This window comes from Oncorhynchus mykiss, chromosome 17 (genome assembly GCF_057628025.1).
Source record: "Oncorhynchus mykiss isolate SJ-2025 chromosome 17, ASM5762802v1, whole genome shotgun sequence".
Classification (NCBI taxonomy): Eukaryota; Metazoa; Chordata; class Actinopteri; order Salmoniformes; family Salmonidae; genus Oncorhynchus; species Oncorhynchus mykiss.
This window is the reverse complement of record NC_143038.1, coordinates 32,957,428-32,969,714: the sequence shown is the minus strand read 5'-3', so window position 1 is coordinate 32,969,714 and position 12,287 is coordinate 32,957,428. Positions and strand designations below refer to the sequence as shown.

Below are 12,287 nucleotides of genomic sequence, written 5' to 3'. Positions count from 1 at the left end.
CTCTTAACTGCCTCATTCTCACAAGTGCCATCATTATGATTTATATAATTCTATGACTTTTCACTATTCACTGTTTTCAAGCCTTTCTATGCGTGGACAATACAAAACAATATCTGGACAAATTGTTAGTTTTCATTTACAAACTTCATTTCAGAATAGTACAGTTTTCTACTGCATACAGTGCATCAAACAACAAAGTGCATTAAAAGTGGGGCTAAAATATGATTTGGTCCTTCATTTAAAAAAATAGAAAATGCCTTCAATCATTAAAAAATATATATATTGGCAAAGCTTAAGGTCTAAACATGGCATGAAATATTATATTATTTTTTACACATAAATTGTGATGGTACATACTGTATGTTGCATAGATCTGAGATCACATATAAGGCAGCAGGCAAAGTCTGAATGTCCGGTTGTAAAATTCAAGTAACTTAACATGAGAATTTTGGGTAAAAATCCACCAATTACCAACATTTTGCAACGCTAGATCAGTGGTTCACAAACTCTTCACACCCCTCTTGTTGGCGGAGAGAACATTTAGCAGGTTTAAAGCACATTTCCTGAAATTCTATACACTCGGCAAGCCTGCCCAGGGACTGTGGTTGAAAATTAGCCGGCTGGCTAAAACCGGCACTTTTACTGAGAACGTTGATTAATGTGCACTGTCCCTGTAAAAATAAACTAGACTCAACATGAACACACAGAATATGTAGGAAATTAGCTTTAAAATGGCGGCCATGGAGGGCGATATTTTTGAGACACAGCAGCTGGGTCTGTACAGCTTGAGTATTTCTAGAACAAAGTTACCATGACAGCAGCTCTAAGATATGAGATACTTTAGTGTATGTGGACACCCCTTGAAATGAGTAGATTTAGCTATTTGTTTGCCAGTGACCGTCTCTCTCTTCCCATTCAAATATTTGTTTTCAACAAAAAGTTCAGTAAAAGACCCATGTGATTCCATTTGATATTGCGAGGGTTGTTTTGTTTGCTCGTTGCGCTGTCTATGCGTCGGTATGTTGTCTATAAAAGTGGATCCTCGTGATTGTATCGTTTTTCCCTTTTAGACCACATAGGCCTAATTAAAATACTTCAAATGATAGGCTCTCTGTCTCTGTCTTTCTGTCTCTGTGTGGTGACTGAAAGAAGAGTAAAGGTAAGGCCTCAACATCTTGCTGAATTAACATCTGTCTGAAGATTTACATGCTAAAAATCACCACTGAGCTGTGTGCGTGTGTGTATATATAAAATGGATCTAAAATAACCCTGATATGTACATATTTATCAAGGCAACACATGAACACTGTTGGTCATTTGAACAATGCATTGTTCACACAAGTAATAGCGAAATATGAAGTGTGACAGGATCGTCATGAAGTAGGGTCAACCTGATTGTGACTGGCCGCGTGTGTGAAAGGCCAGTGGGAATCCTGTATAACGAATCGATCCATTGTCTTTGGTGTCACGGAGAATCTGATGGAATACTGGATCCGTCAACCTCTCTTGCTTGTAAAGTAGCAGTGATTTGGTTTGTGCAGCTATGGCATTCCGGTAGAAAACATTTACTTTAAGATTCACCTTTGTGCATTCTAACTGTAAGTCCGTGTACAATACATATATTTATTCAACTCAAGTAACCTGACAATTTGACACTGATTACCAAACACTTATTTGAGGATTTCAACCAAGGGTACACGTTGGCATATTATGTGTGTATTGTGCATATGACACCAGGATAATGCCTGTATAACTGTAGTAACTAATGACCAGGGGTAAGGAGTGAAGTTAAGAGTTTTGATTGGGCTTTTGGACACCAAAGGCCGTAATAAAGACGTTGACTACAACGATGATGAAGATGAGTGCTGTGGCGATGTTCTCCATAATGTTCAGCTTGAAGTGGGTGCTCTCATCGTTCAGGTTCCACTTCACTGCAGAACAAGAGAACACAAACATGTTGCGGATTAGCTTAGTGGCTCCAAGCATGTCCTCAGCTCATAGAAAGCAACCAACAGAGGGAGCTATGTCAAAAGTTGTTTCTAAGACTGGGGCCCTGTTTGAATTCCCTAAAAGTGCATTCTTCCTCTTCCCCTTGACGTAATCACTGAGTAGACAATATTGGACAAGTGAACTCAAGGGCTCCACCACATGGTGGTATTCACCTGTCCAGCCATTTCTGATCCTGCCTCCTGTAGGAAGGAAAGGGAAAGGGGGGGATAATCTGAATCAGAGAGGTGCAGGGGGCTGCCTTAATCGACATCCACGTCTTCGGGGAGCAGTGGGTTAACTGCCTTGCTCAGGGGCAGAAGGACAGATTTTTACCTTGTCAGCTCGGGATTCGATCCAACAACCTTTCGGATTACTGTGCTCTAACCACTAGGCTTGATGCACTTTTAAATAATCAGACTGACACCTGGCTTTTGAACCACCAAATATCCAGTGCCGTCATGTTTAGCTAATCATTCTTGAACCATGTGATATGAAGATACGGCATTTTACATTTCTTACACTCAGGTGAATGGTTATTTAGGACATGAATTATATGCCTCACTAGAAAGGAATGCCAATATGTTGTTGTGGGGGTTGTTGTGAGAGTTGAAGCCCAGTTAAGCATTTTTCACATGCTGACTCAATAGAGGCACACCTCCTGTAACGTTAGCAATTCTGCCTGAGGACATTAAACTGAGTATTCCTAATTTGAACCAACTGAGAGGAGAAATACAATGGATATACAAACACTGTCTCCAATGGTCCCGTTCTTTAACTCTCCCACCCACACAACGGGAGCCCCTGGCAGGGGAAGATACGGACATTATAGCCAGGTACACAGACAATAACAGAGAGAGCCATTCAAACATAAAGTAGTGTCAGAAACATGTAGGGAGTTTATCTGTTCTTGGAGCTGAGGAGAAACAATGGCACCGTAAACCAAGTGTTTATGTCTCGTCAATAGGGTCAGGAGTTTGTCAGGTCACATGGTCAGGAAAGACTCTTGGTCCCATGCCTCATCAATCTGTGGCTACGTCCCAATTATCCCTCCTTCCTCCCAAAGTGTGCATTTCCCTTAACTGATTTGAAATGAAATGACTGGAACAAGAAATATGGTGGAAACTCCTTTTAGCCCATGCCTCTGCCGATCCAACGCTTTTAGATTTGTGGAAGGTATTAAATGACTTCACTCTTCAGGAGAAAGGATATCTTATTGGGTTACTGCGGTCAGTATGAGGAAGAGGACTTTGCTGGTTTGAGCCAGACGGGAGTGACTACGACTTTCTTAATGGCCTCTGAGGGGATAAATAAAGTTGAACAGAACTGAGACCCACCAATGAAGATGAGCAGGACGCCCACGGTGATCTGCAGGATGAGGGATATGGAGATGAAGGTGATGAGGGGGGTGTAGAAGGTGAAGTCTGGACCCTGCTCCAGGACGGCCTTCAGCTGGGAGGCGTTGGCCATGAGTAACGCCACGTCCAGCATGCTCTCTGCTGCGCTCTTCTTATTAGCATACCGGTTCATGTTTATAGGCTGGTCTGCCTGCCTCCGATTCCGGGGGCCTTGACGCGGCTCCTGGACATAGAGAGACTTAACGTCAGTACAACATAGACAGAGACCGATAACACACCTGAACACAGAGGCTAACATCAGTGCACTATCGATAGCGACAGCAGACCAAGCCCCGGGAACCTGAACACAGGAGACTGACGTCAGTACAACATAGATATACAGAGATTTAACACTGGCACATCACTGTTAGGACTTAGTAGAAAGCTAGATTATATGAACACATACTAATGTCTGCATTTAACTGATTTAACATGTATATAGCCATGTTATTACCTGGTACTCCCTCTACATAGCCATGTTATTACCTGGTACTCCCTCTACATAGCCATGTTATTACCTGGTACTCCCTCTACATAGCCATGTTATTACCTGGTACTCCTTGTAAATAGCCATGTTATTACCTGGTACTCCCTCTACATAGCCATGTTATTACCTGGTACTCCCTCTACATAGCCACGTTATTACCTGGTACTCCCTGTATATAGCCATGTTATTACCTGGTACTCCCTCTACATAGCCATGTTATTACCTGGTACTCCCTCTACATAGCCATGTTATTACCTGGTACTCCTTGTAAATAGCCATGTTATTACCTGGTACTCCCTCTACATAGCCATGTTATTACCTGGTACTCCATGTATATAGCCATGTTATTGCCCGGTACTCCCTGGATATAGCCATGTTATTACCTGGTACTCCCTGTATATAGCCATGATATTGCCCCGTACTCCCTGGATATAGCCATGTTATTACCTGGTACTCCATGTATATAGCTTTGTTATTGCCTGGTACTCCCTGTATATAGCCATGTTATTGCCTGGTACTCCCTGTATATAGCCATGTTCTTTTTTACTCTTATTGGTATTCTTTATTCACTGTATATTTAATCCTTGTGTCACTTTCCATTTTTTACAAAAAAAAATGTTATCCTTAACTCTGCATTGTTGGAAAAGGACTAGTAAGTAAACATTTCACTGTTAGTCTACACCTGTTGTTTACGAAGCATGTGACAAATGACATTTGTTTCGATGGGGAAATATGGGGGAATTCTAGTGATTTCTGCAGTTGCTCTGCTGTGGTTTGTGGGAAAGGAAAGTGTTGTGGGACTTTTAACAGGAAGTGTGACCATGCACATGTTTCTCACCCACCCCATATTGACCAAGTTAAAAAATGTTTAGCGGGAGGGGAATTCTGGCGATTTCTACAGGGACTGCTGTTCATTTGTGGGAAATGGCCATTGTCACGGCTCTCTGTGCACAGATAACTGCTAGAAAGGACAAGAGGTCTAGTGCCATGACTCCTCTGCAATTTCCTTCCAACCAGGGTGTAACTACTGTAGCTGTCAACCAAGAGGAAGTTGGATAATATGAATGTAGAAAGCAGAGGGGTGTGTCAGGGTGTCTTAAGTGATGCGGAAGCATGTTTTGTGTGTGTGTGTGTGTACTGAACATGTACTACTTGAGTGTATTGTAGAGCAGTAGTGAATACTGTTCAGTAACAGTTGTAATTGTTAATTGTATGAAGGAACTGTAATTGTCGTATAATCTATAGCATGACAATGACATATTAAATGTCAGAATATTGCAACGTTATCAAATGAGGAGGACTGAGGAACACTTCTCCTAAAGTATGTGCTACTATACTATGGTAATAACATTGTGTAGTACAGCAGTGAGGAGTGGAGAGGAGAGAAGCAAGGCCGGTCTAATGAGTGCCACTCATGACACATGTTTACCAACAGAGTAAACCCCAGGAATCCATTACAGCAGAACTGACGTCATGCTGTCTGCCTCGGTGGTCAAACAAATGACCGTGTCTATATATCTTGTCCTGTCTCAGCTTCCCGAAAGTTTGCATTTATTTCAAGTCGTTCAGAATGCCCGCTCCAGCTGTGAGCCAGTTTTACTCGGCTTTATGTTGCTTTACTTTCTCCACTAATTCAGAAAGGCATAGGGAGGGCATGACTGTACGGTGATGTAATTACATTGTTACGTCATTGGAAAAGTGGGCCCCTAACCCAAACATTACCCAGGTTTTTGTGTGGGTTAAAGGGCAGAGTAAAACAGAGAAGCCCACATCTACATGCCTCTTGCCACCTCTGAAAAAACACAAAGCCCACAGAGGGGAAAAGTCTCCTTGTGACCAAGGCTAGCGATGACTGGACAGTTAGTTATCTCTGAGAAGCAGCCTGCTTTCCCTCACTGCCTTATCACCCTCAAATTCCTGCACTCATCTTTCTTTTGTTTATTCCATTCCCTCTATCGTTCCCTTTCTACGGCCCTGTTTTGCGTGTGCCATTTTCCTCACTCGATCTTGTTGCCCATTTTTCTGCATGCCCTTCCGGGGGCTAGTTTCACATACTGCTGTGTTCATGGCGACGTTCTAGAAATAGGCCTACTGAAAAGGGTGAACTTCCTCAAATTCCGTTTCTCATAGTCCATTACCTCCCCTCATCTTCCTTCTTTGTTGTCCGTTTGGTCTGGTTATCTGTCCCACTCCCTCTCTCTCAGGCTGAGGAGGGACTCACCTCTACCGCTGATGTCCAGAGTGTTATAACACGCTGAGATACAGTACATGTCACGTAATTCCCTGTGACGGCAGAAACCCTTCTTCTGCGGGATTGTTGAGTAACAGATAGATCATTGTATGTCTGAACAGACACTGCTGACTAGTCAGTGTTGTTACTCATGTAGAGATGGGTGTTCCTTTTAGCTCTTCTATTTATTTTTTCTTCTCTGCCCTTGTTCATACACCGGTAGGTAGTACATCCACTGAACAACTGTTGTTGTTTGACTGTGAGCTTCACATGTGGGCTCTTTTCGTGTTGCTTTTAACTGAACAATTAGACTCGACAATGAGCCTAAGCCACAGGTTTTTGATCAACACTGATGGGTAAAAAAACAACAACAAAGCGTGACGATCACAAGGTTTTCAAGGGAGTTCAGTCAGGACTTTTCTGAGTAACCGAGTCATCATGGCCCAAATGTCAATGATATCCAGAATACCAGGCCATGATGTCACTTTGCTCACAGAGCAGAGCGGTCTCAGACTGGACACCTCCTTTGTGTTGCGCATAGCACTGTTTCAGCCACTATGTTTTAGATGAGGTGTGAAATTGCCTAGGTCATAAACAATATTGTGCTCCCTTATTTCTGGACTGTCTGAAATAGGCCTGGATAATGTCTTGCAAATGGGTTTTAAAGGCTATCAGACTGACAGGACACTGTGTGCTTTCTGATGGTGCCAAGTCTGGTTTCCTCAATATTATAAAAGGGGTACCGCTGAGGTTGGTATTGGGAACTGTTCTCTTTACTATTTATGTAAATAATATTAGTCTTATGTATTAAATCGTGCAATATTCATCTGTATGCAGACAAAACGGTTATGTATGCCATAGCCTGGTCAACAGTCGGTGCAATGTTGGAGCTGCAATCTGAATTGGTTGCATAATGGAAAGCCCTGGTTGATTTAAAACATACTTAATATGCTGTTCTCTAATTCATGGGAACGTTTCTCAGGGGGGCTACATATTCACTCGTTGGATGCCTCTCTTATCGAGCGAGTTCCCGCCTATAAATATCTCGGTGTTTTGGATTGATAAAAATCTAACATTTCAAAAACTTGAGCTAGTGAAAAAAACTCTGATTTAAAGTTGTCTTTAAAAAAAAAAATGTATTAGATCATGCTTCCATGAACAGAACGAAACGGGTTGTGAGGTCAACTTTCCAGCCAGTTCTTGACTATGGTGACATCCGTTTACCGGACAGCAGCAGCCACTAAACCAGTGGGGACTTGGGGAATTCTGCTGCTTTAATCCTCATGGTTATGACCTCTTGGTGTTGTGTAACAGGAGTTTACGCTGTGACTGAAAACTTAGGTGGTTTCCCCCTTAGTATCTGTTCACAAATACATGTTCCCTGGATACCCTCTGATTAAACTTTAAGACACACCAGTGGTAAATCAGTTACTGCTGGTGGTTTTGATCACTGTGCTCAACAAAGTGGGTTACATTTGAAAATCATCAAATACATGAAACAATGTTAAACATTGAATGTATGAAACACTAATATTTTTGGTTTTTCTAATTATTTGTGTTACATCAACTCATATTTAATCATATTATTAGTAAATCCAACACATTTTTATTGCCATTATTGATTCCCTGGACTTTCTTTATGTGTTAATTCAAACAATTTATTCAAGAAAAAAAAAAATCCAAAACAGGACCTTACATCAACTCAATAATATAGAGTGTAAATTTGCTGTCTTCATTGTATCATGTAGATTCAACACTTTTATTTTTGATTTATTTTTACATTGAACACTCTTCAGCTGTTAGACTGTTAGACTTCCTCTAACCGTTTTTAGGTTATAACTGAGTTATAATGCATCACAGTTTTGTTGATTTTATAAACAATTGATACATCTCGTTATTGCCATCTTCTAGCTACCCAACATTGTTGGATCAAATCCTTGGTTGAACAGTGAAAGTGATAATTTTCCTCATTTGGGTTTTCAAACACACATTATTTGAAGGTTGGTCACTAGGCAACATAAAATCATGTGTTGTCCAAGTTGCATGCAATAAGGAATTCCCCTGCTGTCGGTAGTCTAAGTCAGGGCAGGGTGCATGTTGTGGCTCCCGAGTGGCGCAGCGGTCTAAGACACTGCATCTCACTGCAAGAGACGTCACTACAGTCCATGGTTGTAATCCAGGCTGTATCACATCCGGCCGTGATTGGGAGTCCCATCTGGTGGCGCACAATTGGCCCAGCGTCATCCAGGTTTGGCCAGAGTAGGCCGTCATTGTAAATAAGAATTTGTTCTTATCTGACTTGCCTGGTTAAAAAAAAAATGATGGTCTCACGCCTAATCCGCAACAGGTGCGCTTTGGACTAGAATGAATGAGTTTATTTGATTAGCTGTAGGCCTTGTAGTAGAAACCCTGACCTATTGTCCCAAGGTTCGCATGACAATGGTCTTTGAAATAGGCCTAACAAGTGATCAAGCTTTGTTTAGGACAAGTGTTAAAGCACCCTGCAGCCACTGATAATGTAATAAAATGCAAATAATGTCATAAATATGCCGAATGCATAATGTAATAACGTTTTTTGTGTAGATTACTACATTATGTTGTGGGTAAGAGATATCCATGAATAGTGTAAAAACTTTATCCAATATTGTAATATTCACTGCCCCCCCCCCCCCCCCCCCCCCATGCATATCAAGTCTCATGCTTCAGTAATAGCTGACTTCACACCAAACCACATTCCTGAACAGTAGCTTGAAACCTGACTTTCAAAATACACATTTGACCCCCAATACACACCCACAACCCCAGTCAGTGAGTCAGTCTGACTGTCTGTGAAAATGATGGCGAGAGAGTGTGTGCGTGCTTGTGCAATTTTTTTGTTGCAAACTACTACTAAAATCTCAAATGTTATGCAATGTTTTTATAGATATAACCCTGCGAACAGCATCCCAAAATGGTTGCCTAAAGTGGTAAGGACTTTGTTTCATGGTCCCACAAAGGTTTTGTCTAGTTACCGGTTTGTCCCGGGGACGTTCACAATAATGTTTTTAGGACATTCATGGGACGTTGTTTCATGGTCTCCTGGAGGTTTTTGAGTATTTCCCAGTTTGTCCCGGGGACGGCCCAGATGGGCGTTTTTAGGACGTTCTCGGGATGTTTTGTCATCATCCCCTGAAGGTTCTTGTACCCGGCTTGTTCGCTTGTGTGTTTCAAAGAGCTGTCAGTCAAGGCAGGGTCATGAATAATAGCTCCCTGCCCACTCAGCCTTTTCTTTCAGGCTTCCTGATAGTTAGAGATGAGAGAAAAGGTACAATATCTTCAATTTTTTGCTTTATAATAGTGAACAAATATTATAGGTGATGTTTTGGTCATTCAAAATATTTTTTTACTTGGAAAATAGGATGACTGTGCGGGACCTTTAACACTGTGTTATTTCTTTTTTTAAACTGTGTGACTAATATAAATCAATTTAATTAAGATAAAATATCTGAAATAAATATCAGATAATAAAGGCCAGTATCATCTTATTTACTTAAATAAAAGAGAATACATCATCTCAAACTGCAGCAGTCAAATGATTTGCGCTCAGAAGCAAGCACCAACACGCTTCACATTGAGCGTGGGAAATGAGCTCTACAAAGTAAATAGTATTATTATTATTACTATAAAGACAGAAAAATACACATGTAAAAGCTTAATTAAATAAAGGAATATTCGTGGGAATATAGCCATAATATACACAAGAGAAAGGAGAATGGAATATATTTGAAAAGCCATTTATTTAAATAAATTGAAGCAGCCTCCATGTGCGAATGCTATTTTTCAAACTTTTGGATATTTCTTAGTGTCTATTGTGCAAATAATGTTATTTTTTTATTGGAGAAAGAAAACAAGTAGGCGACCAGTAAGGTGCAATAAACTTTTGTTTGTGATCTATTTACAGAAAATATACATATAGGAACAAATCAGCCTGAATATCAGGACGCGCAACTGCAATGTGTTTCAACTGCTTATATGTACATTACATCTGAAACTGTTCTTTAGAGATTGCAACCCTTCTGTCCCCACGCACAGTGTGTTTAGGGCTCCATCTACGTTCATTCCTCCTGGGCCTATTGATCAGGTGCTGGATGCGTACCAAAGGCTGCTTTGTGAAGACATATATCTAAGCTAGAAGCCTCTGTCCCTTATGCCAGAAACATCTTTACCCACTCGGGTACACTGTCTGTCACTGAGGTTATGTGCAATGGTGATCTCACCCCCAAAACACTTACCTCTTCGTCGGCATGTCCGTTCATTTCCATGATTTCAGTCGCCATATTTGTCTCTTAACTATTGAATTTGAAATAAAGCGGGTTAAATTCCAAAAGTATTGTGGGAGTTCGTGTCGTTGTTTCGCTGCCAGTGTCCGCCAGGTCTGTAGCTGTGTGAAATAAAGACTGAGATGTGGAAGAGTGCCTACCACCCGTCAACGAGGGGCGTTTCCACACCGGGGCTCAGGAACTGAAAGTAGATCCAGAATGTCATGTTCTGATCTATAAGGAGAGCCCCTTTTCATTTGGAATGAGAAACAAGAGTTTCACAACATAAAATATGCAATAAAGGGTTTTTATGAAATTATGTAAATTGTCATTGATCTGATCATTTTCAAGCCTTTCAAACTTTGGGTTATGTCTGATATGAATAGCTTTTAACAAAACATCTTCCTAAACACTATGTCAACATCAATTGAATAGCCTAAGGCTTATTTTCGACTGTAACACCAGTGTTACACTATTGTATAGGATACAAGGGAAATTGTGTTTTCATAGCACTGACATAGAGAACTTGTGAAGAGCAGAATCAATAACAACTTCTGCATAATCTCATACTGAACAGTTGCTTTGTGAAAAGGTGTTAAAGTTCACTGTGAACCATTTTTATGTAAATGATAGCTGAAAAGTATAAGTGGCCTGCCTGGCTTTGGCCTCAAGTGAGACAGGGGGTGCCGGCCCCCAAATGGAAACAGAAAGGTATTTTTAGGTAAAGCACTGGGGTAAATCCTGTATAGAAATGCACCATAACTGTTGTAGAATGAGTCAGAATAATGATCAAATTTTCAGTGCTGAATGGAGGTGCCACATTGTGTACATCTTCAGAAACAACACCTCCACTACGTTGATTCTCAACACAGGGGCCCCACAAGGGTGCATGCTCAGCCCCCTCCTTACTCCCTGTTCACCCATGACTGCGTGGCCAAGCAAGCCTCCAACTCAATCATCAAGTTTGCAGATGACACAACAATTATAGGCCTGATTACCAACAATGACGAGATGGCCTACAGGGAGGAGGTGAGGGCCCTGGCAGAGTGGTGCCAGGAAAATGACCTCTCCCTCAACTTCAACAAAACGAAGAAGCTTATCGTGGACTTCAGGAGACAGCAGAGGGAGCACGCCCCTATCCACATAGGCAGGACCGCAGTGGAGAAGGTGAAAAGTTTAAAGTTCCTCAGCGTACACATCATTGACAATCTGACATAGTCCACCCACACCTCAGGAGGCTGAAGAAATTTGGCTTGGCCCCTAAGACCCTCACAGACTTTTACAGATGCACAATTGAGAGCATGCTGTCGGGTTGTATCACTGCCTGGTACTGCAACTGAATCGCCCGCAACCACAGGGCTCTCCAGAGGGTGGTGCAGTCTGCCCAACGCATCACCGGGGGCACACTGCCTGCCCTTCAGGACACCTACAGCACCCGATGTCACAGGAAGGCCAAAAAAGGACATCAACCATGCAAGCCATGGCCTGTTCACCCCGTTACCATCCAGAAGGCGATGTCAGTACAGATGCATCAAAGCTGGAACCGAGAGACAAAAGCAATTTTTCAATCTCAAGGCCATCAGACTGTTAAATAGCCATCAGTAGCCGGCTACCACCCGGTTACTCAACCCTGCACCTTAGAGGCTGCTGCTCTAAGTACGTAGACATGGAGTCACTGGTCACTTTAAAAATAGAACACCTAGTTCCTTTAGTAATGTTTGCATACTGTATTCTACTGTATTTTAGTCAATGCCACTCCGACATTGCTTATTCTAATATGTATATATTTCTTAATTTCATTATTTTACTTTTAGATTTGTGTGTATTGTTATGATTTGTTAGATATTACTGCACTGTTGGAGGTAGGAACACCTATTGTGACCAACACA

General features: G+C 41.6%; 1 protein-coding gene across 1 annotated transcript; it reads right to left on the bottom strand.

Moving 5' to 3' along the window:
- Positions 1-125: 125 nt before the first annotated feature.
- Positions 126-10,662, bottom strand: ninj1 (ninjurin 1). Its single transcript, XM_021568713.3, has 3 exons — positions 10,372-10,662; positions 3,324-3,567; positions 126-1,931 (listed from the first exon to the last, which is right to left on the bottom strand). The coding sequence occupies exons 1-3, from the start codon at positions 10,414-10,416 to the stop codon at positions 1,789-1,791; spliced, it is 432 nt and encodes a 143-aa protein (XP_021424388.1). The 5' UTR covers positions 10,417-10,662; the 3' UTR covers positions 126-1,788.
- Positions 10,663-12,287: the final 1,625 nt, after the last annotated feature.